The 27,682-nt window shown below is 41.6% G+C and overlaps 1 protein-coding gene across 9 annotated transcripts in view; it reads left to right on the forward strand.

Moving 5' to 3' along the window:
- The window catches only part of Map2k5 (mitogen-activated protein kinase kinase 5), a 221,215-nt gene that overhangs the window by 72,686 nt on the left and 120,847 nt on the right, over nt 1-27,682 (forward strand). For all 9 annotated transcript variants that reach the window (XR_007978789.1, XM_052188077.1, XM_052188076.1 and 6 more), the window contains 5 exons: nt 757-796; nt 10,180-10,248; nt 10,338-10,419; nt 17,298-17,359; nt 24,361-24,409. Coding sequence is in view for 8 of the 9 variants with exons in the window: in XM_052188077.1 (XP_052044037.1) it covers nt 757-796; nt 10,180-10,248; nt 10,338-10,419; nt 17,298-17,359; nt 24,361-24,409 (302 nt within the window). In the remaining variant the exon portion in view is untranslated. The remainder of the gene's footprint in view (nt 1-756; nt 797-10,179; nt 10,249-10,337; nt 10,420-17,297; nt 17,360-24,360; nt 24,410-27,682) is intronic.

Genomic DNA, 27,682 nt, shown 5'->3' on the forward strand with positions numbered 1-27,682 from the left:
CTAAAAGTTGGGACTAGAGCAAGAGAGACACTGGGCATCCTTAAAGCCAGCCCCAAATGACATACCTCTTCCAACAAGGCCACATCCTCTAATCCTTCCCTAATAGTTTCACCAACTAGAAACATTGAAACATGTGAGCCTGGGGGAGGGAGAGGTGGGCGGGGCTTTCTCATTCAAATACCAAGCTGAGCCTGATTCTCTAAGGAAAAGATGAGCCACGTGCTAAACCCTCATTGGTTTAGTTCTTACACCAATGTTTTATTATATTAAAGCCATAGTCAGAGCTCATCCTGTGATTGGTGATTATTGATGTAGTACAGTGATATGATTTCTCTTTCAATGTACCTTAAAGAAAAGCAAAACCCTTCATTTTGCTGCACGTACACAATTATAGACACACATATATCACAATAGGTCTAGGGTCAGAAAGCCTGATCGAGTTAGAAGGTCTGGTTCTTCGGATGTGTACTTGGGCATCAAGCTAACTACTTAAATCCCTCATGCTTTAGAGCTCTGTTTTTAAAGGAGGGTAATAATAGCAGTGTGACTTTTGAGCAGTAGTTTAAAATTCATAATCACTTCATAAGCCTTGTTTAGCCCTACAGAAACACGCATTGCTAGCATGGGCCGTTTGCCTTGAAGGTCTATCCCCCATTGGGCCAGAAATGTTTGGGTTGACAGTATGTCCTTAGCCACTCTAGAGGTTATCTAATGATATCAAGTAACTTTGTTTCATTTTCTTTTTTCTTCCTATAGAGCACATCATGTCCCAAGTGGGAAAATTCTAGCTGTAAAGGTAAGCATTGGGTATATTCTATGCAAATTTGTAAGTGTGTGAGTGCAGGTGGGTGGTCCATGTGGCATGTACACATGGACATCAGAGGAGGAGGCTGGGCGGCCCGTTTGGTCACTCTCTACCTTATTTCCATGAGACATAGAGTTTCTTACTGAGCCTGGAGCTAGGCTGATCCTCCGGTGCTGGACTTAGAGAAGCATGCAGCCACGCTGGTATTTTTGGTCAGTGTTGGGGATGTGTGCAGCACATGCTGGTACCTGCTGTGCCATCTCCTCAGCTCTGTGTGTGAGAGTCTTGGCGCTTACTGCTGTCCTTTCCCTCTCAGCGTGTGTCACCGGTGCATGGCCACCCTTTTCAGTTGTAGGCTGTCTGCTGAATCATGGCCAGACCTTCTCAGAGTCAGGCAGTGATCTCCCTGTACAGACACATCCTCCACTCCTGCCTGCCAGCTAGTGACTTCTTGCCATGCCTCTGGGCCTTTAGTAATGGAAGGTTTTGGTTTATTAATAGCTGCTGCATGCCAGGTATCACACTACATGTTTTAAATCCTTAAAACCATGAGGTAATTCTCACCAATTTTAGATTTGCAGAGAGAGGGACTCATGGGACTGATTTGTGCAAAGCCATTTGGGAGAGGCAAGGTTAGGATGTTCACCTGACTTGATAAAGCTAGTGTCTCCAGTGCTTTGTAGCCTGTGTACAAGTGGCTGCTGTTCAACCCTCTCTTGTCCACCCAGCCTCACAGTCCATCTCTGAGATGACTTTAGAACATCGTCCACAGTGAGAAATTGGTTTCTTTCTCTAGTGTTTCAGTTTGTATTTCTGTACCTTATATTTTAAGGAAATTAAGAATTTGCCTAATGGTTATTCCTTTTTATTAAGGTTAAACTAGAACTGAGGCTCAAATCTTCAGGATTCTAGTACATTTCACGGTTCCTGCTTTTAATAACAGATAACCCATGTGAGGAGGTCCAGCAGAATTCTCTAAGGATGTCTTCTTTGAAACTCCAAGCAAATTATATCCACACAGGCACAGCTTGGGAGACACCATTAGGATCCTCATAGGCCTCACGTTTTATACAGGAGGAAGTGGGTCCAGAGAGTTTGTGGAGTGAGCACTGTAGGACTAAGCTGTACTCCAGTCTTCCCTTCTGTGGACCCACCTTGATCCATGTTCTGTTTCTCTCTCTCTCTCTCTCTCTCTCTCTCTCTCTCTCTCTCACACACACACACACACACACACACACACACACACACAAGTGAACAGAATTTTCCTTCATGTCAGAAGTCTTAGATTATGATACTATTGATATATTTAAAAACACTCAAATCTTTAGTTATGCCAAGAGAGTGCCTCCTTGCAAATATAGCCCTTGGCCTTGGAAATACAATATAAAATTTTCATAGTTCTATACATTTTAAGTTATGCTTAGCATAGGCTAATATTAAGATTCATAGCCATGATTATTTAACTGGGTGTGGCAAAGGACCAGCAGCTGTTTCTGGAAAGAATTAAACTTTACTTTGTAAAGGATATGCTTTACAAAATAGCTGTTAGATTTTCACTATATGAGAACTGGTAGGTTTACAAATAAGCTATTCTCCATACTGGACCTTTAAACTGGGCTTTCTAGCAAGAACTGTATTGTGTCTGCAAACTGAGTCAAATGGTGGCTGAATTTTGTGTATAGACTTGATCTTAATAACCAAAACAAAAATCATGTAGATCATACAATGGTTAATATTGGAGAAAAAGTACCATTTCTTCAAAACAGCCAGAGTGGTAAATTAAGTTTTAGAAATGTATTATTAAGTTTTTTATTATTTGGAAATTTCCCAAGTATTTTTCAGTTACTGACTTCTATTTAATTCCACTGTGGTCTAAGAACATTTACTATATGATTGGAATTATTTTTAATCTGGCTCAAATATGGTCTTTGTTGGTGAAACGTTCCTGTGCACATAAAATGATATATAATCCAAAGAATGTGAAAAGTGATGTGTAAATCTTTGTTAGGTAAAATTGGCTTTTAGTTTTTATATCTCTCATATCTGATTTTTTTTCTACATGTTTCATTAACTGCCAAACAGGAATGTTAAAATCTCCAACAGTTAGACCTTGGTCTGGTCATTTTTTCTTACATTTTTGTCACTCTCTGTCATCATTTTTGAAGATGTGCTGTTAGTTTCAGTAAGGCTCTTTCCATGGATGGCTTGGCCTCTTTACAGTAATGTGGTGACTGTTTTGTTCCTGGCAGTCTGTGCTCTGAAATCCATAGAGGTTAATGTTACTCTAGCTGCAGCAGCTAGATGTTTACTAGTGTTGGCCTTTTACTTTGAACCTAGTATGTCTCTATATTGGGAATGAGTTTCTTGTAGACAGCATGTAGTGGGGTCTTACTTTATACTCTAGTCTGATCTTTGCTGTTTAATGTGGGGGTTGGAACCATTTACATTTTCTGTGATATAATATGATTTGGTTTGTATTTCTTGTTCTGTGTGTTGTTTTCCATTTGCCCTGGTTGTGTACCCATTCACCCTCCACATTTCTAAGGATTGTCTAGAGTTGTATAACATCCAGCATTAGTCTATCCTTACAGTAAGAGCTGTGCTCATCAGCGATCTGTTGCCATGAGGAGACACTATACCCCAGGCAACTCCTATCAAAGGAAGCATTTAATTGGTGGCTTGCTTACAGTTTCCAAAGGTTTCCAAAATTCTGAAGGAGCAAGTCCCCATGATCATCACAGGCTGCGGGGATCTAGACTGCCTGAGCTTTTCTTTTGAATTTTGAAGATCTGGTTTCAGTGTTGGCTTTGTATTGTCCGGCCAGGTGCTGGCTGTCCTTTGTGTTCATTGCTTCTCCATGTGTCTGCCCTGGCCTCCCAGAGCTCTTTCTTGTTACAGGTGATGGTGTATGGTTAGGCTGGGCTTGGCTGTGATTTATTGTTGTTGTTGTTGTTGTTGTTGTTGTTGTTGTTGAGGTTTGTTAAAAGCTTAAATAAGTAGGATTTTGGCTTTATTCAAATTTGGAGCACTTTAACCTTTCATCAGATCATGACCCACATTTACCTGCCATGTTGGCTTCACTTTTCATAGTCTTTTACCTGGTTTAGTTCTGAATAGTTCCTGTGCCTCCCATGTCTGCACACGTCTTTTCTCTTCATTGGCTAATGTGCCATTCCTCCTACCTACTGTGGTTTTTAATTTATAATGTTATTTTTATCCCAAAATGTAGGTAGGCCTTTTTTCTTTAAGAACATTTTTTCATGTTGTTATTTGAGTGCCCAACCTTTTTTCTACTTTCTAGAGTATGTAGAATAATTATTACAACTGTGCTGGATAGTTTGTGTCAACTTGACAGAAAGAAGCTTTAAGTCATCCGAGAGGAGGGATCTTCAACTAATAAAATGCATCCATAGAAGTGGGCTGTGGGCAACTCTGTATGGCATTTTCTTAATTTATGATGAATGGGGTAGGGTCCGGCCTACTGTGAGGTGGTCCTGGGTTCTGTGAGAAAGTAGGCTGAGCAAACCATGGGGAGCAAGTCAGTAAGGAGCAGGCCCCTCTATGGCTTCTGCATCAGTCCCTACCTCCAGGCTCCTTCCCTGCTTGAATTACTGTCCTCTTTTCCTCCAGTGATATAGAGGTGTAAGCCAAAGAAGCCCTTTCTTCCCCAGTTTGCTTTTGGTCATGGTGTTTTGTGATAGCACAGTAACCCTGACCGGGACAGACAAGCTAGCCAGTAGACATACATAGTAACTGTCATGTACCTCATTTCTGGGTTACTTCCAGTGGATTTCTTTTCTCTTCATTTTGGGTTGTATTTCTTTTTTTATGGGATACTGATAATGCAGTTTGGGTAGGTAGATAGCTTTGCATTCCTCTAAATAGTCTTAAAGTTTGTTCTAAGATGTTAGTAACCTTGAAACAATCCAGTTTTTAAAAGACTTACTTTTGAACTTTGCTTAAAGGGTCAAAAGTAAGCCTACAATGAATTTCCCCCATTTTGCTGAGGCAGGACTCTTAATCTCCAATGGCTGAGGGAACACAGGCTGCAGGGTTAGGCTTCCTTGCTCTGATTCTTTCCTCTGGCCTGGGTAACTTTCAGCTTCCAAGTGTAGACTCTGATGCCTGTCACACTCGCTCTGATGCTCTGCCAGCTGACACTGGAACTTTTGGACTCTTCTGCCCCAGGCTTTGTCTTCTTGGCTTAAGGACACTGAGTTCAGCCTGCTTTCTCTCCCTGTACAGGGAGCAGAAGACTGTTGAGTCTTGTGACTTGAGCAGCCTACGATTGCTCTTTCTTACCAGTCTTCAGATATAGTGCTGTTCTGGCTACTGCCCAGTACCTGGAGACCTATTGATGGTTTGGGGTGTGTGTGTGTCTGTGTGTTAGTTTGTTGGCTTGTGGTTTTTGTTTGTTGAGACAGCTCTCACCATGTGTCCCTGATTAGTGTATAACTTTCTGTTTATAGACTGATCTGACTTCAAATTCATAGGGATCTGCCTGACTCTACTTCACTAATGCTGGCATTAAAGGCATGTACCATGATGCCCAGTGATCTGGGTTATTTTGTTTGCCTAGCTTTGGTTCCTTTCCTTTCTTGTCAGCACTGTAATCCAAATGACTGCTTCTGCCTGTTGTAAGACTGTTGGCCAGTTTCTGAATGGTTATCTTAGTAAAGAGAAGTTGCAATTTATTAACGATTTATGCTACTGAGTATTTTACATTTATTATCTTTATTTTAAACTTTTGCTACTATTCCTGCTTTTTATTTAGCAGATGCATAACCTGAGACAGCACAGTTAGACAACTTACCCAAGGTTCTACACCTGGAAATCCAGAGACCAGGATGTAACCCTGCCTTTGCTGACCTACACATCCAGATTTGCTTCCCAAAAGCATAGTCCCTTCTTAAAGTATTAAAAGACCCCATGTTACTTCTGTACTGGTTTCTTCTGTTCTGGTTACTTCTGTACTGGTTTCTTCTGTTCTGGTTACTTCTGTACTGGTTTCTTCTGTTCTGGTTACTTCTGTACTGGTTCCTATTCTCACAGCTATGAGAAGCCCTACAGGAGCAGATAAAGGGAGGAGGCTCCTCTCTGCTCCACAGCTGAGTGTCCAGCCATCATGGCAGCAGGAGTGGGAGAGAGATGGAAACTGCCATTCTCTTCCTTTTCTCACTTGTATTTGGTTTAGGACCCCAGGCCTGGAGTGATGATGCCTACTCATAGGGTGGGTCCTCCCAACTCAGTTAACCCAGTCTGAACCCCTCACAGACATGCCAAAGGCTTGTGTCCTAGGTGATTCTGGACCTCTGAGATTAGCAATCACCATCAACCATCACATGGCCCAGACAAACTAAACACACTGCACAGTGCATCAGCAGTCCACTGCCGCTTTTATAGCATGCTCTTACATTTCCTGCTCTCTGTACATTCTGTTCTGTTTTACTTGAACTTGTCACCTCATCTGAACCTGGGTTGTTGTTGTTTTTTTTTTTTTTTCCAACAACTTAATTCATGTGCGCCTCTCTAATTAGAATGCCTTCATCCGTGTCTTCAACTATTAGAATTCTTAACAGCCTTCAAGGACCTGCTCTTTGATTCTGAATAAGCCCTGTCTCATGTATTGTATGTGCCAGTCATCTTTTGGAATTCTCTGCATGTGACTCCTAAAGGCGGTCATATGCCATCTTGCCCATAGCTGTTAGTATCATGCCCATTTTCTCTAATGTATCAAAATCTCTTTAAAATGGAGAACAGAACTGGCTACTTTCTTGCCTTACCTACAGGGTCCAATGCTAAATGCAGTGTCATAACACATAACTTACTGATTGAATACAGTTTTGTTGTTGCTTTAATTCATTCATTTATCTTTTGAAGTAACATTCTGAAAATAGGTTTAGCAACATACAAAATCCCCCTTAATAGCCTTTGTATGGACCATTACTTGCCCCCAGAATATTTCTTTGCTTCCTTTGTTATATTGAGGGGTGAAATGGAAGGTTAAGACTTAGTAGTGCACTTGATCTTTTCCTGACCCTCTCTTGACTTTTGTGTGACATGAAGCATGTCACTTGAACCTTTCAATGACCCCAGTTGCCTGGTGTCATAGGGGGACTGTGCAGAGCAGCAAATCATAGTCCTTGTCTGAGCAGATTCACCTGCAGGGCTCTGCTGCCGGCCTGGAGCCATGGGGATCCCATCCGGAAAGGGAGTGCTCCATTGGAACTAACGGAGGCTGGCTGTGGAGCAGTTCGATGAAACCCTACTCAGAGTTTTTCCAAGTTTTATACATTCCTGACTGAGTCCTCCTTTTCACAGACAAACAGCACATCGCAGCTCTTCCTTTCTCTGATTTGAAATGTAATAAGAGAACTTTACAGGTTTTTATTTTTAAAAGGAAGATAATTTTAGGAAAAATAGAAATGCCTGTAGCATGCAATCTAAAAAATTTTCTGCTTCACACAGTGCATTTAGAAAATTATGCTACCCACACATTACAAATAACTGTCTGATAATCACCTGCACACTTGCTGGCTTGGATTTGACCAGCTTTTGTTTGTTTGGTATAGGTAGCAAGACCATTGCAAATAAGTAGAGCAGAAAACAAACACAAATACTGTTAGCCATCTAGAAGCAGAATCTCTCTCTACCATTAATGCCTCCTGTAAAATTGTTCCAGTAGTAATGCTCAGGGAATTTACTGGACTCCCCAGGATTGCTTTCTGATTGGGAAAAGAGTCCATCTAATGGGATTTCTTAGCTGCATATGTAGCATGCGTTGACTATCATTCCCAGAATGCTTTGGATTTCTACAGCTTTTAAAGCAGCATTTAAATGGACCATTTGATTAATCATTTGTATCCTGGCTGTAATCCTCCCAAATTTCCTTTCTGAGTTGTACATACTGTAAAAGACAATTATGTCGCCACAGATTAAATAAGTGAATTAAAACAGAATAGTGGCTTAATTTGACCTGTGATTTTGTTCTCCTTGCCTTTAGTAGAGCGCATGCCACTCCAGCAAATAAATGAAGTCATCCATGACAGCCCGTGATGAATTGCCGTATTTATACTGTATATTTTAATAGTCTCACACTAATTTAAATTGAGCACAGAGTAAATTATAATTCAGTCACTTGACTGCTTGTATTTAACTTGACAGCGCATCCTTGCGCGTCCTGTCCTGGAGGTGTAGCGCAGGATGGGTGGGTGGGAAGGCAGGCAGGGACCTCCATAGAGGCTGAACCCTTCCTCCCAGAGCTGCTTCCAACTCCTCCTTTTCCTTCCCTCTGAAGCACTTGGCTCGGCCTGAGGAGAGAAGATTCAGGCGGTCCACACTACGCTGCAGCTTCAAAGGGGAAAATCCACATTCACTGTAATTTTCTCCTTGGCCTTCTGGGGAGAGTCAGTCTGGTTGATTTTTAGCAGTGTTAAAGCTCACTAGCAGGATTGGGGGGGGGGGGATGTTTACCTTTCACCAAATGCTAAGCTCCCAGAAAACGTGCACATGTGCTGGGACAGTGTGGCGTGGCCTTCCTCTCTGAAATGTGCAGAAATGATCTGATTTGCTTTGATCTGATTTGATGGGGTTATGGACTCCCAATTCTCTGGACTATAGCAAGTCTCAAGAGAGATTTAAACCAATCAGAGACCAGTGGGTAAGCTTCAAGAATTCATCAGTCCCAATCTAGTTTCAGTCAGTGTGGCACTTTGGTTTGTTTTGGTGTTTGCTTCTTTGGTTTTTGGTTTAGTGGCAGTCATCACACACCCATCTCCCTTGTGTCTGATACCAGCACATCTGGAGTACTGCTTGTAAGGAACTCTTGAGTTAGGTCCATCTCGGGGACTGGGTGCTGCTATGAGGCCTTTTCCTGGGTGCTGGGGTATGTACTCAGACCCTGCCTTGCCCTTGCCACTAGAACACTAAGCTCTCTGGCAGCTTTTAGGAGATGCCGGAGACATTAAAGCCAGTTGTAGTAAAGATGAATAAGGGTCCAGCTAGAGATGAATTCTGGTGAGGGGTTTTGAGGTAGGTGCCTGGACGTGGTGTGGCATTCAAGCTGGATCTAAAAGGTCAAACCAACTCTCATAATCAGTGACTGGAGTGGAAAGAGGAAACATTTGCAAGACTGCTGGAGCGGGCAGGAAGGAAGCTGTGTAGGAAGAGTGAGAGGAGGGGCTAGCTGGTACTCTGGGGTTGCAGCTTACTCCGCATCATGTGAACTCATTCAAGGTTCTCCTTCAAGGGAAAGATAAGGTCTCAGGAGACTGCCATTAATTCCAGAGTGTTGGCTAGCCGTGTGCAACCCCAACCCTACTTCTTACCTAAATGAATGCCAGCATTAGAAATAGGAGTATTAGAACAGTCATCTTCTTTCCTGTGGGTTACATAATTCCTGTTTTTTACTTTAGTCAGTATAATGATGATGGTCTTCATTGGAGATCGGAGGTGTAGCTCAGCACTAAGGTGTGGAATGGCTGCTGCAGCAGTCCTGCAGATTAGGTTTCACCCACGGGCTTTACAGTCAAACTCGGCCACGGTTCTGAAGGCTTCCTCTCCACCTATTTTGTGTTCTTACTGTTTTTTACAATTTTTTTAAAAGTTTTTTAAAACTTGCTTTCACTAAAGTGCTTAGTGGTTGGGCTGGGGTTGTGGCTCCGGTAGCGTGCCTGCCCAGCCTCCGTGAGAAGACGCAAGTTCAGTCCCCAGCGCACACCTGCTGAAGGAAAGAGAAAGTCTGAGTTAAACTAGAGCAGTCCTGGGCAAGAGCATTACGTTCAGACACTTGGACATTCCTGTGTTAAAAATCCACTTTGGTGGCAGATACTTAAGGAAAACTACAACACGCCAGGAGGTCCTGGCAAAGCGTGGGAGTCAGGTGACGTGAGGACCTTTGTAGCTCTCAAGTCTGTCAGCATTTATAAAGAAACATTACCCACATGGGAGGAAATAAGGTGACGGGGTTTTTAAACCCCCATTTCTTTTATTTCTGAAAATCTCATTTTAAAATGTCCTTTTATTTACCATCCCCTCTGCTTATCTCCAAGTGCCTGCTCACAGGGCTCTTCTTTTTTAATGATCTTCTTCTGAAAATAGCCAGTGTGGCTCAAATAGGGCACATAAATTGAGTGTTATAACTTAACTGACTTTTAAAGCCATTAATGCTGACCTCTGAGACCTGGCTCCTTACGGGGTTCCATCAATCACTTCTGTGCCGCCTCCTCCAGTGCAGAGGCTTAGCTACAGACAGCTTTTTTTGGTGCTGGGAGTTATGGGGATACTGCATAAAGAAACCGCCATATTTCTTTAATTCACATGCTATGTGACATAAAGGTAGACAAATATGTTGATGCTGCTATGTGTCTATTCAGGTTATTCTCTTAGACATTACACTGGAGCTTCAGAAGCAGATCATGTCTGAGTTGGAAATTCTTTATAAGGTAATTTTCCCCCGTCACTTTTATCTATACCCATGCACATGGTGTTAGCGTCTAGGTGTTAAACTACTTTTGTCTTATTTTTGTTACAGTGTGACTCATCGTATATCATAGGATTTTACGGGGCATTTTTTGTAGAAAACAGGATTTCAATTTGTACAGAATTCATGGATGGTGAGTTCCCTTTAAACTACATTAGAAATGATTCTTTGAATCGATTGACTTAAACGTAGTTTTGATACAGATGTCAAGTAGACTTTAGAATGACTGACTGTGTTAATGATTGCCTTCTTTACACTAGCAATTCTCTTCCTGTTAAAGTTTCTGGTGTTAAATATTTGTAGCTTGGCTGTAATTTCAAGAATGCAAGTTAATTTCCTTTTACTAAAAATTTAAATAGGATAGACTACATGAGGTTCTAGTCGGCGCAAGGTCCTTGCTGCCTCTGTGCAGCTGTGCCTCTTGCTGTCCTGTCTGCCTTGGCTGGAAACAGATGTTCTGTTCTTTTAATGTTTCAGTCACCAAAACAGATTTTCTTCTAAAGAAATCTATTAACCCAATGTCCTGTGTCTTTCAGATAGAAATAGGTTCTTAATTGCTAGACAAGAAATTGTTTTCAACACAGCTGTTTAGCCAACATGCACTTGGCTCTCTTCGGATGCCAAGCCGGTCCTCCCCTGCTTCTCTTCATTCCAGAACTCTCTGTCCTGTCACAACATTCAGATCAAGGAGAGCTGCTCATGGCCATAACTGAAATGTTATCCTTGTTCTTGGCTGTTTTAAATCTAGACAAATTTTCACCATTTACAAGGTCAGTTGTCAGTATCTAGCCTCCATTAAAATGCAGTATATGTGCGTTTCTACTTTCCTAGGTACATGCATACACAGCACAGATATACCATACACATATAAACAAACATACATACATACATACCACACATGCATGCCACATACCTGAAATTTACCACCATACATATATACACACATTACACATACATACACACACAAATGCATACACCTTTTTATTTCTTTAGGTATACATACTATGCATGTACACATACCTAAATACCACACATATTCCACACGCATACATCATACATATATACCACACACATACATACTCACACATAGGCACACCTTTTGACTTCTTTAGGTAAACACACATATACCATACACATACAAACATTCACACCACACATACAAGCATGCTCACCACACATACACACACACACACACACACAAACACATACCCTTGATAACCATATAGGTAGTATAGTAGAGACCAATTAGAAAGCATGGGTTCATAATCCCAGCACAGCTCACTCTTGTCATCATTTTAGATCTGTATAATTTTTCAGTTACATTAAAATACTTTTTATTAAGGTAGAATTAAGATACTATAAAACTTTTGAGGCATACAACTCACCATTGCCGTCTAATTTCAAAACATTTTTAAAGAGAAATCCCTAGCCACACTAAGTGACTATCTCATCCCCCTCTCTCTACCTGCTGACAATCATTGATCTCCTTCCTGCCTCTGTGGATGTGCCCGTTCTGGATATTGTACGCTGCACATCAGTGAAGTCGACAGCCTGGTGACTCATGCTCTGTACAGTTTCCAAGTCCGCCCATAACTGCAGCAGTAGCACGTACCACCCTTTACATCACTAGTGGTGCTTTATTGAGTGGCTGTACATTTGCTTGCTCTTCTTCAGTTGATGGTCACTTGGGAAATTTCCACTTCTTCCCTTTACATCTAAAAGATGTTTATTTTTATCATGTCTGTGTATATGAATGCAAACACACTCAGGCGTGCACGTGTGCAACTGCCTGCTTGTGAAGGTCAAAGGCAGCTTGTAGAAGCTGACGCTCTTTTTCTACCATGTGGTCCCAGGGACCAAATTCAGGTGATCAGGCTTGATGGGAGTGAACCTGTCAGATCCTTTGGCAACTCCTAATTTTTGAGGAAGTGTCCAGCTGTTCTAGTCTGTCAGTGTTCAAATCATTTGCAGTTATTATAAGTACTAAAGAAATGCTGCAACTTAACAATAAAAACACCAGTCACTCATTTAAAGAAACCAGACAATCTCAAAGGAAGACACTCAATGGTCAACAGCCACATGAAAAGATACTTAACAACAGTGGTTGTCAAGGAATCCTAAATCAAAACCACCTACTTATTTATACCTGAGATGACATACACACAAAACAAAATCAGCCACATAATAAGTGTAGACAAAGGCACAGAGAAGTTGGAATCCTCAGACAATGTTGGTATGAATCTGAAATGGTGTAAAATAGATTAGAATAGCTTGACACTTCTTCTCGAACAGTTTCCACAGGACCTAGTGAGTCCACTGCTACAGAAACCCAAGACAACTGACTAGCACATGCATACAGTAGCCTGCAGTGTTTACAGCAGCTCATAAGTGACCAAGATGGCTCAGCGAATAGAGGGGCTTGCTCTTTATAGCATCTCTCCTCTGCCTTCGATTACTCTATTGGTCCTGTGCCTTTCGGTTACAGTACATTTGACCTTGGAAGTTCCTGTTTTATTCCATGTAATTTCTAACTATTAATTGCCTATGTTTTGGGGAAAGGACTAGCTTCATGACTCCCTTTAGATCTTTAAACATGGTTTATCTTAGTTACATAGACATGATGATTTGGGGGTTAGTGCACAGTCTTTTGTTCATATACAACAAAGCACACAAAATCAGCAAAGAATATAAGAATCTACATTGCCCTCCAGCTTCCTTCCCCTTCTCCTGTGCAGTCCAATTTATTGACAACCTCCTCTCTGATTAGGTTATTTTTATTTCATACTGTGATCTATTTGGAATATTTACTGGGTACTTTCTTTCAGATACTGCTCTAAACCTGGGAACACCACAGTGGCTGAGACTTAGCCCTTGTCCTCACAGAATACGTATTCTAGAATAACCCTTGTCTTCTTGGGGCACTTGCTCTAGAGTACCCTTGTCTTGATGTTCTAAAGTAACCCTTGTCCTTGAATGGTATGTGTTCTAGAATAACCCTTGTCTTCTTAGGATATGTTGTAGAGTAATCCTTGTCATCATGGGGTGTATTCTAGGGCCACATAGTGCATTCTTAGGGCGGGATAAACCGGTGAGAACATAAAGCAGGACAGGTTGGCTCATAGGGCAGACACTGCACGTGGCATCAGAGATGGAGTGGCACTGAGCAGAGACCTTCACGGCCTCTGAAGGTCCAGAAGGACCGCTGGGATGATCTTAGAGACAGAAAGCAGCATGTAGTAGTGCTCCCAGATGAGCACAAGAGCATCGTGCTGACCAGAGTGAAGTCAAAAGGAACAGAGACTGTCCAGGAGGCTTGAATGATCAAGACATAGAACCAAACAAAGAGCACACTCAGAGACTGTCTAGCTAGGAGTTTAAGTTTGAGACTAAATTTATTAGGAAGGCATTGGAAGGTTCTTTTTAGGGAAAAGAATGTGATCTACCTTCATACTCAGTCAGAGCAGATCTACTCAGAACATCCAGATGGAAGATCTCAGAATACCAGCATATTTGGATTATCATATCACAGGAATAAATTATTTCCCCCCAAAGAGCCTACATTGCAAAAGAAGGAAAGGGTTTTTATATTTTCAACTACCAGAAAGTTGAAGGGACCTTGTTGTTTACATTAATAATGACCATGATCATTTGAGCAAATGTGAAGATTATCATGATGGTATTGTTGCTCTTTACTCCTCCAACATATTTATATTTATCGTATGTGCAAAGACAGTCCTTACCATTGAGATCTTGTAACACAGTAACACAGACCTTTAGGTCTGCTTAAGTGCAGATGGCCAGGCTAATCTGTCAACAGAAACATGTGGCTCTTCAGTGCTGGGCATTGGTTTCTGCTGATGGATCGACAAGCAGTCTTCCTCTGGCTTACCAGGTGCATGGTGGCATGTAGTAATGCAGTGCACTGACTGGTGGGGTGGAGGGGAATAAGTAGCAGGGAAAACAAAGAAGTGCCACTGGGGAGCTGCAAGGCTCGAGGCTGGAGCACAGATGAGTGAATTCTAAGTGTCCAAAGGAAGGCCTGGAGCTGGGCTTGGTGGGAAGCCTCTGCCTCAGCTGTCTGAGGTCCCAGGTCCATTCCCAGTCCACGCAAAGAACAGTCTTAAATAACAAATCTCAGGCAACATTAAACGGTCAGTGTGTCATCGCATTTCCAAGGTGAGACCCACATAGAGCTCACGTGGGATTTTACTGCTGTGCGATGCTGAAGGAGAGGGACGTTTGTCTGGAGATGTTCAGAGGCTCCCGGCTACTCTGAACTCTACCATCAGCTGACTTGTAGTCGTGGTTGTCACATTTGCATTTACAGGACTGGTTTCAAATAAGGTCAGGTAAGGCTGATGGATTTACCACTAATGATTATGGTGTGCTAAGCCAAAGAGTTGCCTTTTATGGTGAGGTGTGAGGAATAGAAATAGCATCGAAACCAAGGGAAAACTAACCTAAACTCTGCATTTTGGCCTGCTGAGCGGGAGTGCTCACTGGAATCAACAGGCTCTCTTGACTGAGTGATCTGTAGTATCATTTTTTTCACCTCCAAATTTATCTCTGTGAGCATAGGAAGGGTGAGGTGCATCTGGTGGCACAGAGCCAGCTATATAAAGTTCTGTGCATGCGGGCAGCTGAGGACTGAGGATTACAAGCACCAGTGAACCACTTCCTTATTTTGTGATAATGGTTGTTGGGCCACCTTTGGCCTTCCATGTAGCTTGGTAAAAACACTATCTACTAAGGTGCTTATGGTCTCTCCTATAGCCACATAGAAATAAGTCCTCTCCATGGACTTATGGCTGGTCCCTGCAGGTGGCCTTGTTTCTCCAAGTGTTGAGTCATTGGCTTTCTAAGGAATTGTTCCAGGAAGCTGCTGTGTCAGTTTTCCTGGTACCTCGTGTCGAGCTTTTCCATCTTGAACTTGCTCATCTGTGCAACTCCCGATTCACCTGGAAAATCAGTGAGAACACAACTGCTCTCCCGCCTCATTTTCACTTTTATCGCCTCTATAATAAAAATGTTTGCTAAATGAGGATGTTTCTGCTCATTGCATAAATATTTTGTTTTGTTTTTCCACACTCTTCCTTCCCAGTAACACCAAGATCCACAGCACAAAATTAATTATACGCTGGGTACTCTCATCCTGCACTCAAGCGTCTGGAGCTGCAAGCAGAAGTCACCAAAGGAGTGATCGTTTCTCCCTGCCTGCTTTCATCAGGATACATAGGAAGCCATAGCTCTGTGATACGTGTGCCATTTTAACAAAACAGTAGCTTTAGGGAACATGGTATACCATAATAGTCTATGTGCACTGAGCACATTCTTAACTGCATTTCAGAACAGTGGCATGTTTCATCCTCAAACCTTTTTAGGCATTTTTAAAACCATCAGTAGACATATCATAAATATGAATTTTAGCCTAAATAGAAAAACAATTAAGTTACTTCCCAATAATCTTGGTAATAATACTTCCCAATAATGCCTTCTTCATAATAGTGCATAATAGTGAAAAACTACACCCCAGCCTGACTCTTAAGGAGGATATGTATTAACTTAGTTCTCATATTGTTAGTAAGTAAAACGCTTGTTCCCTTCAAGGCATATAGTTTTGAGATTCTTACAACACCTAACAAATGCCGACCAATAACATGAAGTCCTAAGTGCATACTTTGCAATGAGCGGTGCTCTCACCCGCCATGAGAGCCCACAGTGATGGCAGTGATGCTGTTGCTGTGTCTGGTTTAAAGCCCTTTCATCATAAGCAGCAAGATTATTGTTCTGCCTGGCACTAATGTTTGTTTTGATACGTCTGAGAGTTACTTTTTTTGGCTAGATTTATAGGATAGAAATGATAGAGAAACTGGGTAAGAACTAAACCCAAATCTTCTGCCAATTTTAGCTTAAGAATGACTAGCTAGGCATGCTAGCGCATACCTTTAATCACAGCGCCAGAAGGCAGGGGCTGGTGGCTCTCTGTGTGTGAGGCCAGCCTGGTCTACAGAATGAGATCCAGATCCACATGAGCTACACAGAGAAACCCTGTGTCTCAACATAAAAAGCATACAAACAGAATATCCAGAATGACTGAACACCGCAGAGCAGGTCTCCTGGTTCTGAGGGGCTCTGCTGTGTCAACACTTACCTTAGATGCACATGGAAGAGCTACAGGCAAACAGATCTAAACTGAAAGATAGCTTTTCAGTTTGGGAAAATGTCAGAGGCTATATAAATAAAAGTTGAAGTTGTCAAATAAATAGTATAGTAGCAAGAGTCACAGTTTAGTAAAAAAATAAGTTAGAGAACCAGTGAGATGGCTCTGCAGGTCCAGGCACCTAAAAACGCCCTTAGTTCATTCCCCAGGGCCACAGAGTGTAAGGAGAAAACAAGCTCTCAAAGGCTGACCTCTGACCTCTACAGATGGGTAAACATGCCACGAATATACAATAAAGAGATAAAATGTAATTAAGGTAAAACAAGTCAGAATGTGAAGAGATTATGTTTTGTTGTTTTGTTTTTACCTCATGGGTTTTTTCAGTTCAGGAGCCAGGAGTTGCTTAGTCAGGCTTCCTAAAGTCAAAGTTAACTTCACACAGCCTTTTAGCATTGCAGTTCCTGCCTTAGTGTGTGGTGTGAAATTCATGCCCACCCACATTTGTTTGATAAGTGTGAAAACCCTATGGGAAAAGTAGAACAGGAAGCACCACAGTGTGGCCACCTGGTTCACTTAGTGGGTTTGTTTGTCTTTACCTCTCCTCATGGACTGCAGGTTTCTGGTCTACCCTCATTTAGTTCCCTTCAGTCTTTAATGACTGTGGATTTTAAAACGGAAGTAGGTAGCCATGTTCTGCCTGAAGCACAACCATGTCATTCACAAAGGTAGAACTAAAAACTTTTGTTCTCTATATCCAATAAGCCAATGGAAATCACATTCTCACATGAGCATGTCCCAGTCACTGTTCTGATGGTTTCGTTTGTAGTAACCCAGTATCTCTGTCTCTACAGGGGGCTCTTTGGATGTATATAGGAAAATTCCAGAGCACGTCCTTGGAAGAATTGCAGTAGCAGTAAGTATATATATTGGCTTTAGCTTTAAGGAATTCCAGTTATTTAACCTTTACCGTCACACTTATTCTTGTGTCCTCTCTGTGTCTTCCTTGTCTTCCTTTCAGTCCCAGCTGGCTGTTGAGTCCTCACTGCCATCAGTTCTCATCCTTCCTCTTTGTTTATAGGCTAAGCCCCAGAATAGTCCCTCTGGCTGTGCGTGCTCTGTAATCACCGGGATCTTGGTGCTTGGGTTTCTATTCCATCAAAGAGAAAGCTCTTACAGGGGACGTTTAATAGTTATAGACATAGAATTTGAAAATAATTTAAGAATCTAAATTAGTGAAACAGTCTATGAACAAAATCCTACTTTGCTTTTAAATGATTTTGCAGTCTTCTGCTCTTGGTTTTTATTTTATCTTTTTGGAGACTATATCTAGGACTCTGTGCCCTTTGTGATGAAAAACAGTTTTCCTGTCTTCTATACTCAGTAATAAATAGGCAAATCATATCATCTAAACTGAAATGATTATGTAAGTTCCAGATTTGAGATTGGGAATAATGTAAGCTAACGGTGTCTAGGAGGAGTCACTGGGTGCTGTAATCGTAAACACTTGCTAAAGTAAAGGCACTCTGTTAAATTAAGTGGTTTAATGCAGAACAAAGTGATTATATCATGTACCATTTAATTAAATGGCTTATTTTCACATTCATTATACATCAAACTGACAACTCAAATTCTTTAATCCAACACGGACACTTACTCAGGCTTAGTTCATTGTAATTCACAGCTTTCCTTTTTTCTTCCTAATTATTAGTGTGAACTGCCCAGGGTGATGAGCACTCTCCTTTCTGGTGCTGCCTCTGCAAACAGCTTCTAATCTACACATTATTCAGATTATTCAGGATAAAATTTGAGTACTTAAATCAGTGTTTTAGATGAAAATAAAAATGTTTCCTTTCCTCTTCTAATCTCAGAGGGGAATGGATGTGTTGTGGCTTTTGGCAGTTCTTGGCTCTAGAGTTTAATAACATGTATAATATAGGGCGAGAAGAGGCAGGGAAGACCAGCTGGGAAGCAGGGAGTCTGCACGTCCTGTGTTCCCATCATCTGTTGAATGTGGCAAAACAGAATCCAGCTTGTTCAGTAAGGACATGTGCTCTGCCCCAGCCTCATCAGCCTTGCCTCCTCCCGCCCACGAGGAGCAGAGACCAGGCCACTGGGCTTTCTGCTGCAGCTGGGATGGGAAAGTTGAACAGTCAGCAGAGCAGCAGCCATGAGTGTAGGGCTTGATGTTCGGGTAGTTGACATTTTTGAAAATGCTGTATTAAGGAGAAACATTAAAATGAGTGCCAGTCCAAGAAGAGTTGATGTGCCCCTTCCTTGGTTTTGAATCAATGGCCATCTCTTAGAAAACAAGGCACATTCCCACAGCTTTTGTGAGTTCTAGGCCGTAGTGATGAAGCTTCTGTGGTAGGTATTGAAGAAATGCTCTCAACAATTTTGCTCTTCTGACAGTTTTCATAAACTCTGTTGGTGCCCTACACTTGTCGGGGTCCTCCAAAGTGGGGGGGGGGGGTGTCCGTGGGGGAGGGGAATCTGAATCTACTCCAGACATGGATGATCCTTTCTGCAGCTAATAAACAGCACACTGGCCCAGAGATACATCTCATATCAAAAGGATTATATCAGTCCAAATTCAGCTATTGCCCTGTTGGATGGTCCCTTGTTGAGTGTGAAATGCACATACACACAGCCTGTTCTGGTTCCCAGTTTCCATAGATACTTCTTCTGAATTCGTCCCAAGATGACATCACTTTGTTTCCTTTGAATTTCTCACTCAGGCCAAGATGGCACATGCAAATAGCCTTAGCCCTGTCCAGTCCAGCAACAGAATCACATGGGTCTGTGTGCACCAGTCTCTGTGCTCTACAGATATACAAGTATGCTGCCGGGGTTTCCAACAGCCGTGGGATGAGAGGTGTTGGGCACCTCAGTACTATGCAAAATGGGTTAGAACACCCAATAGCTCATCCTGAGTCACTGCTATCCTAGGTACAGGGGTACAGGATAGTGTGTCTCCAGACCCACTACTCCTGTGCTCTGTTCTCTGAGAAATTAGGTGGGAAATGAAGGAATTAGAGGGGAAACTGGGTTAAAACACACACCTTGAGGGAGAGGCGGAAGAGCAGTGCAGAATAGGTTATAGTGGAGAAGCACAGACACACCATTGCTTCAGGTCCCTGGTTTCAAGTGGGAGCTTGCTGTTGCCTGGGGTGGTTCAGTGACATCCCCAGCCTCAGTCCCCTGAGTCACTCTGAGGGATCTCTTCCCCAAAACAAGGCAGTCTGTGGCTCTGAAGGTCATCGTGGGATGAGCCCTGTCAGTGTCTGAAATGTGGCTCAGGTTTTCTCGTGTAGGATATATGTAGGAGAGAGAATGTTTTTCCCTTGAAGAAACCCGATCTCAGCCTCCCAACTGCAAATTTCTACCCGCTTCTTATAAAGAAGAATGCCCTTCCTTGATCCTCACCACGGTTATCTCCCCCTCACTTCTGAAGTAGCACCAAGCTTTGCTGTATTTTGGATGCTAATGTTAATGCTGATTGACGTTGCCCATGAAAAGATGTGCACTTGACATGTCAAGAGTGAGTGATTGACAGCAGATATAAGTACTGTTAGTGTCAAGGCTTTTAGTGTGGTTTTGTGCAGCCTCGCCTACTGAATACCAATGCTTCTCAATTAGTGGGTAGGTTTTCTGCTCCTTTATACATGGGTGCTTACACACAGTAGGGGAAAATTCTTTCTGTCTTCAAAGTTGGAGGAATAATAGTTCAAAATATATTATTTTATCACATATAAAATCAGTATTGTATTTCTTTTACTACTCTACAATCTGTGCATGTACTATTATGTCTTGTTTGTATATTTTCTGATCATTTGCTATTGAGCTAATGTTAGTGTCATACAGTCTATTACAGGAAAGTCTTAAAAGACTCAACTGAAGTTTTAATTCAGGAAGTCACACCCCACTTCTCAGAACCCAAAAGCTCATTGTTTCCCTGTGACCATCACGGCCTCCCTCACTACTCAGAGAGAAGCTGTCTTCATTGCTGATGCCTTTAACGAACATTTAAGTACTTTGTCTTACTGCCATTAATAAAACTATCATCATTTTTACTTTTATTTTAAATACATATTTTAATTTTATTATCATAACTTATGTATTTATGTATATGGTATAGCATTTGAACATGTATATAATATTCATGACTTGATATTCTTTTTCCCATGTTTGATTATTTGCAATACTACCTTGTGATATCAGTGATTACTAACTCTGGAAAAAATTGCTTGCTATAAAAATGTATGTATTCTCTTAGACTAGATAAAGGTGGAATGGAATCGCTCACTGTCAGCTGCTCCCTCAGAGCCTCCTGCTCTCCAGGGGCAGTTTTATGGGATGGCCTCCTTCAGCATAACAGAGTTGGACGTCCTAGATCCTCAGGATTTGGAAACTGCCTTTCTTACTTTCTATTTCTGATTTTTAGTTGCTATTAATCAGTTTTTATCAACCAAGATCTTTGCCCGTGGGGCCTCCAGGCCTCCTTCTCTAACATCATGTTTACAGTACGCAGAGCCTAGTTGCTTCTCATCCAGGAAAGTTTTCTTACCATGTAGCCTTGATTTGTCCAAGTTTTCTCTAACAGTGAGTGCCTTCATGTACTTCTAAATACATGTTCAGAAACAGCATTTGTTCAATTTTTAAAATCCAATTATGAATAGTCAACCCTGAAATTATGAGTTTCTGTTCATGTGCTATGAGTAAAATATGCTTTTCATGTAACAGCGAGTTTTGTGTAAACTTTGATGATATATTTATTATTTGTTTAGTGGTGCTAGGAATTGAACTTAGGACCTCCAGCACGCAGCCAAACCCTTTACAGTGAGCTGCATGCACAGATCAGGATTCAAAGATCTTACTGGCAATTCCTGATTGAATCTCCCACAATCAGGAGAGGAGTAATCAGACCTATGTAGTTAGGGTCTTATTCACTTAATCATTGTTCTTTTTTTTATATATATATTCTATGTTTACATTCCAAATCATTTTCCCTTTCCCGGTTCCCCCCTCCCCATAAGTTCCCTAAGCCCTCTTCCTTCCACCCATTCTCCTATCAACCCCCTCCTACTTCTTTTTCCTGTCCTACAATGCTGGAACAAGCCTTTTCAGGATCCGGGACCTCTCCTTCCTTCTTCTTGGGAGTCTTTTGATATGTGAATTGTGTCTTGGGTATCCAGAGTTTCTGAGCTAATATCCACTTATCAGTGACTGTATTCCATGTGAGTTCTTTTGTGACTGGGTTACCTCACTTAGGATGATATTTTCCAGATCCAACCATTTGCCTAAGAATTTCATGAATTTATTGTTTTTAATTGCTGAGTAGTATTACATTGTGTAAATATACCACATTTTCTGTATCCATTCCTCAATTGAGGGGCATCTGGGTTCTTTCCAGCTTCTGGCTATTATAAATAGGGCTGATATGAACATAGTGGAGCATGTGTCCTTATTGCATGCTGGGGAATCGTCTGGGTATATGCCCAGGAGTAGTATTGCAGGGTCCTCCAGAAGTGTTATGCCCAGTTTTCTGAGGAACAGCCAGACTGATTTCCAGAGTGGTTGTACCAACTTGCATTCCCACCAGCAGTGGAGGAGTGTTCCCCTTTCTCCACATCCTTGCTAACACCTACTGTCTCCTGAGTTTTTAATCTTAGCCATTCTAACTGGTGTTAGGTGAAATCTCAGGGTTGTTTTGATTTGCATTTCCCTAATGGCTAATGATGTTGAACATTTCTTAAGGTGCTTCTCGGCCATTCAAAGTTCTTCATGTGAAAATTCTTTGTTTAGCTCTGTACCCCATTTTTAATAGGGTTATTTGGCTCTCTGGTGCCTAGCTTCTTGAGTTCTTTGTACATATTGAATATTAGCCCTCTGTCGGATATAGGGTTGGTGAAGATCCTTTCCCAATTTGTTGGTTGCCGTTTTGTCCACTTGACAGTGTCCTTTGCCTTACAGAAACTTTGTAATTTTATGAGGTCCCATTTGTCAATTCTTGATCTTAGAGCATAAGCTATTGGTATTCTATTCAGGAACTTTCCCCCTGTGCCCATGTCCTCAAGGGTCTTCCCCAGTTTCTTTTCTATTAGTTTCAGTGTGTCAGGTTTTATGTAGAGGTCCTTGATCCACTTGGAGTTGAGCTTAGTACAAGGAGAAAAGAATGGATAGATTTGCATTCTTCTGCATACTGACCTCCAGTTGAGCCAGCACCATTTGTTGAAAAGGCTATCTTTTTTCCTACTGGATGGTTTCAGCTCCTTTGCCGAAGATCAAGTGACCATAGGTGTGTGGATTCATTTCTGGGTCTTCAATCCTATTCCATTGATCTACCTGCCTGTTACTGTACTAATACCATGCAGTTTTTAACACTATTGCTCTGTAGTACTGCTTGAGGTCCGGTATACTGATTCCCCCGGAAGTTCTTTTACTGTTGAGAATAGTTTTAGCTATCCTGGGTTTTTTGTTATTCTTGAATTTGAGAATTGCTCTTTCTAACTCTGTGAAGAACTGAGTTGAGATTTTGATGGGGATTGCATTGAATCTGTAGATTGCTTTTGGTAAGATGACCATTTTTACTATATTAATCCTGCCAACCCATGAGCATGGAAAATTTTTCCATTTTCTGAGGTCTTCTTTGATTTCCTTCTTCAGAGACCTGAAGTTCTTCTCATACAGCTCTTTCACTTGTTTGGTTAGGGTCACCCCAAGATACTTAATATTGTTTGTGGCTATTGTGAAGGGTGTCATGTCCCTAATTTCTTTCTCAGCCTGCTTATCCTTTGCGTATAAGGCTACTGATTTGCTTAGTATACTTAAGCGACTAAAAAAACTCCACTAGAGAACTCCTACAGCTGATAAATAAAATTCATTTATTATTTATTTTATTTTATTTATTTATTTATTTATTTTAATTTTTATTTCTTTTATTTATTGTAAACTTAACAGAAAAGTTTTGACAGTCATATCAGGAGTTCCCACAGAGCCTAGAGCGGCGTCCTCTGGGGAAGGGCTGGGCACATCTGCCTGAGACGTATCTTTAACTTGGTCCAGTGCTTTTTTCTCTTTTCCTCACATTGGTTAAGTTTGCCATTCAAGGGTTGGCATCTTGGTCAGGTACTCCTCAGTTCTGTTGGGAAAGGAGATTTCTGTTTTATCCAATTCCTTTCATGAGTCAGTTTCTTTAATGTTCTTAATCTAGATGTGTAGTTGATTGGTACAGCACCTCCTGAGCACATACAGGGCCTTCCTTTTATTCCCCAGCATTACCAAAAAATACAAGCAAAAATTTTTCTTTCATCATAAATAACATGATTTTTAAAAAAAAAATTACCCAGGGGCAGTGTCCAAATGGAGACTGTTAAAAGCACTTGCTGCTCTTGCAGAGGACCCAGGTTTAATTCCCAGTTCCCACATGGCAGCTCATAACTGCCTGTAACTTCAGTTCTGGGTATCTGACACATTCTTCTGGCCTCCATGTACACTGAGCACACACATAGTGCACACGCATTCATGCAGGAAAACACTTTCATAAAATAAAAACAAAATCATTTTTTTAAAAAAAAGGTTTAGAAATATTGAAAAGTTGTTTAAGAAGTCTTTGTCCCTCTCTTCTGACCTTCTCCTAGCCTGCCCATACCACCACTGGGGCGTTGGCTGCTGGCCTTCCTGGTTGTTCTGTGACTCGTGCTCATCTCTTTCCTCTGACACGTCCAGTCTTCTGATGCAGTGAACTCACTAGCACGGAGTCTAGAGCTCTGCAGCTGGGGTCCCTGAGAGCCTGACGCAGACAGGGAAAAGTTCAAGAGCCACTTTTAGTTTGTCAGTAATTTAAAGAACAATTTGTGGTTGATTTATTCCCTATAATGTCCATAATTGTACTGTTTTTTCCTTTCACAATTTTAGGTTGTTAAAGGCCTTACCTATCTGTGGAGTTTAAAGATTTTGCACAGAGGTATGTTCTGGGTTACATGAATGAACTTACTATAGGGATGGGGGAGGATCTGTAGTTATCTTGGTTTTAAGGAAAATGACATTTCAGACAGCTGATGTGGCCATCAGAACAGTGATTGTAAATGTTCCTTTTCTTATTTTCTCCCCCTCATTTCCAAATTTTCTATTTTTTTCAGTACAAACTAGAGATTTATATTTTATGAGCCACATTTTTCAAGCATGCAAACATATTTTGTAATATTTGAAAATGGCTCTATGTTGTTTAACTGTAAGTACAGCCTTCTCTCCTCAGAGCACTTCAGCCATCTCTCTGAAGAGATTGTGTCCTGTTCCCAGGAAATTAAACTTTAATTAACAAATCAGAATGGCTACTTGTTCTGGTGACATGGAAGAGAATGATCTGATAACTGTTGCATGTCACAAGGAACCTCCTTTCATTTGTTTGGTGTTCCCAAAATGTCTGAATTCATTTGAAGCAAATTATGAAAAGAGAAAGAGATAGTAACAAGGAACAAACCACACATCCAACTTAGTGCGCATCTGCTCCTCCTAGCTTTGTGTACCCTGGGGGTGCAGCAGTGTGCAATTAGATGTGATTAAAGGAAAGGGTTTTTTTTTTTTTAATTTGGTTTCAGTTTTTGTTTTTTGGGGTTCTTTTCCTAAGAAAGGACTAAAGCTTTGGAGGGAATGCCCCCGTCCTCAGCTGCAGTCTCCCACGCAGCATTATGACCTCTGGTCTCTGTAGATACTCCCAAACTTCCTCACCCTTTTTAAAGAGAATATCTGCATTAAACAGAATATCAGCATATGGGGAAAGCATAGTATTCAGTTCCTGAAGGCATCCATGCTGACTGAATGGAGTCATAAGCCTTACCCCATTCCCCTGCCTCCTTAAAGCCACTGTGTAAATGGTACCAGAGTGGTGGGGAGCGGGAGCCCGGCTGGGTCGGTGTCGCTTCCCTGGGTATCAGTATGTGTACACATCTGGTGAGTAACAGAAGGGGACACCTTAACCTGGTGGGCAGAACTGCTCCTTCTTCCCTGCCAGTGCACTTCTGCCTTATGTGCCACCCAGGAAGCTGGAACAGCCGGTGCCTGGAACCTGGCATTGCTAGCCTTTTACACTGCTGTTCGTTGCATGGGAGCCAAGGAAAGGCGCCATTGCTCAAGAGCAAAGTCTCCATTGGAAGGACCAGGCTGTGTAAATGGGAGTGTTGTTATAAACTGAAACTTGAAATCATTCTGTACTCTTGGCAAGCGGGGTAATTCCGGATCAATGAATTGTCTAAGCCACAACTCTCTATGAAAAATGTGGTCACTCTGAGAAGTCTGGTGGGTAAGGAAGTGTGCTTCAGTTATTCCAAAGTGTCTTTTCTTTTCCTCTTTAAAGTGACAAATCATGCTGATGAGACGCTATACCTCTAGAATCCCAGTTTCTTAGATTATTTTGGAGTTACTCCCACTGTTTGTGAGAAATAGCTAGAGTTTTGTTTATTTGTTCAGATAATATCTCATTAGACATGTTTCAGACAGATTTGTGGAAATCTGAAAATAATGCGTAGAGTCAGTGACTGCCAGGCCAGTCCTGTGGTCATTGTGGGTAGGCACAGGTACCAGGGCCCTTAGAGACAAGTGCACCCTTCTTCTCTTACCATTTGGAACTTGGGCTCAGAAAGGCCTTTTGTTATGTGGTAGGGTAGGGTTGTGGTGACTTGGCTGGACCACACAGGTTTCCAAAAAGAATCCTGAGTCTCTTTTCAGGTTTTTTAATTTTTTGGGGGGGGGGAGACACTCAATACCCAGAGTTAAGTGTGCTGTGAAATATTTCTGTGGGAGGTGTCTGAGAGCAGTGGGGAGGGGGTTGCCACAAGCCCTCTTTGGGACTTCAGTTGTAAGTATGCATCAGGGAAGGAATGTACATCTAATCTGCCTGGGTAGGAAGGTGACTGGATTATAGTGCAGACGAGAGTGTGTGTGTGTGTGTGTGTGTGTGTGTGTGTGTGTGGCACTCAGCTCTCACAAAGAGTATGCTGTGGTTATACACCTCACTTAATAGATTGATATGTTTGGCCTTAGAATTCCATAGCTACTCAGAGAGGCTTTAACTTCTGAATTTAGAGTAAAAGAACCAGGTCCCTGAAGACTTTTGTAAAAGGTTGTAATGAGAAGCTTAGCCTAAATTGAGTAGGTTTTGTCCATATTTAATAACTTGGATTTCATAAAACTAAGATTAAAGATGCCTTTTTATTTACCAAAAAGCTATTTAATTTTCTCCTTGATTAAAAAATTGTAGCTTTTTAGATGAGTTCAATCAGGCAATTAAAGATCAGAGCTTTTAAGTTCAGCTAAGGCAATTAAGCAGGTAATGCGGTTGTTTATACACATGTACTGAGTACGCTCACTGCTCTTCCCCCTTGCACACACATAGACTCGTTTTTGTTTCCTCTGACTGATGATGGGAATACATCTGAATATCTGTCACATTGTCAAATCAAAGCTGAGTCCTTTTATGGGGGTTGGGGGAGGCTGGTCTAGGCTGTGTGAGCAGACAGCGGTGAGAAGAGGGAAAGGCATTAATGAGTGCTCCAGCGGCCTCCTTTGTGTTGGTCTAAGTACTGAGAATCAGAGCTCTCCTCTGATCATCATTTGCTAAGGCTGCTCTCCCCAAACAGAGCTGGAAATTATTAATATGACATTACTTTGTACTCAGGCGCACACATTTTTCTAAGATGAAGGAAGAACTGGAGACATGTTTGGTTCTGTGATACAAAAGAACAGACTTTTTCTCCATTATAAATGGCTTGATTTGGTGTACTGGATTTTAACTACTGAGCATGCATAGGTAAACTCCAGCATCTTTCCACAGTGTAAGTGAGGACCATAGAGCAGAGAAGTCTGAACATGCAGCAGCAACAAACCCTTCTTCCCACGATGCTTGTTAGTCGGGTCCTTGTCATCTGCACGTCATGTCCCTGGAAATGGCGAGATTTGGAGTTGAACAGCTCCTACCCAGGCTGGGTCATCAAGGGTTCAGTCTGCTGTTTCCCTCGTTTAACATTTTAGTATTTGAGATAATAAATGTGAGGACTTTGTGAATGCTCAAATATTAGTCCTGAGTGTGGACTTCTATTAAAACTGTAAATTAATCACTCCATCCTAAAAATAAAAATACATTCCCAAATCCAGCCAGGGAGAGAGTTTATTGTGCTTTATGTTACAGGGCCAGAAAAATCCCTGAGTCTCTTTTTGTGCTAAAACAAATGTGATGTCATCA

Source organism: Apodemus sylvaticus, chromosome 7 (genome assembly GCF_947179515.1).
Source record: "Apodemus sylvaticus chromosome 7, mApoSyl1.1, whole genome shotgun sequence".
NCBI classification, from domain to species: Eukaryota; Metazoa; Chordata; class Mammalia; order Rodentia; family Muridae; genus Apodemus; species Apodemus sylvaticus.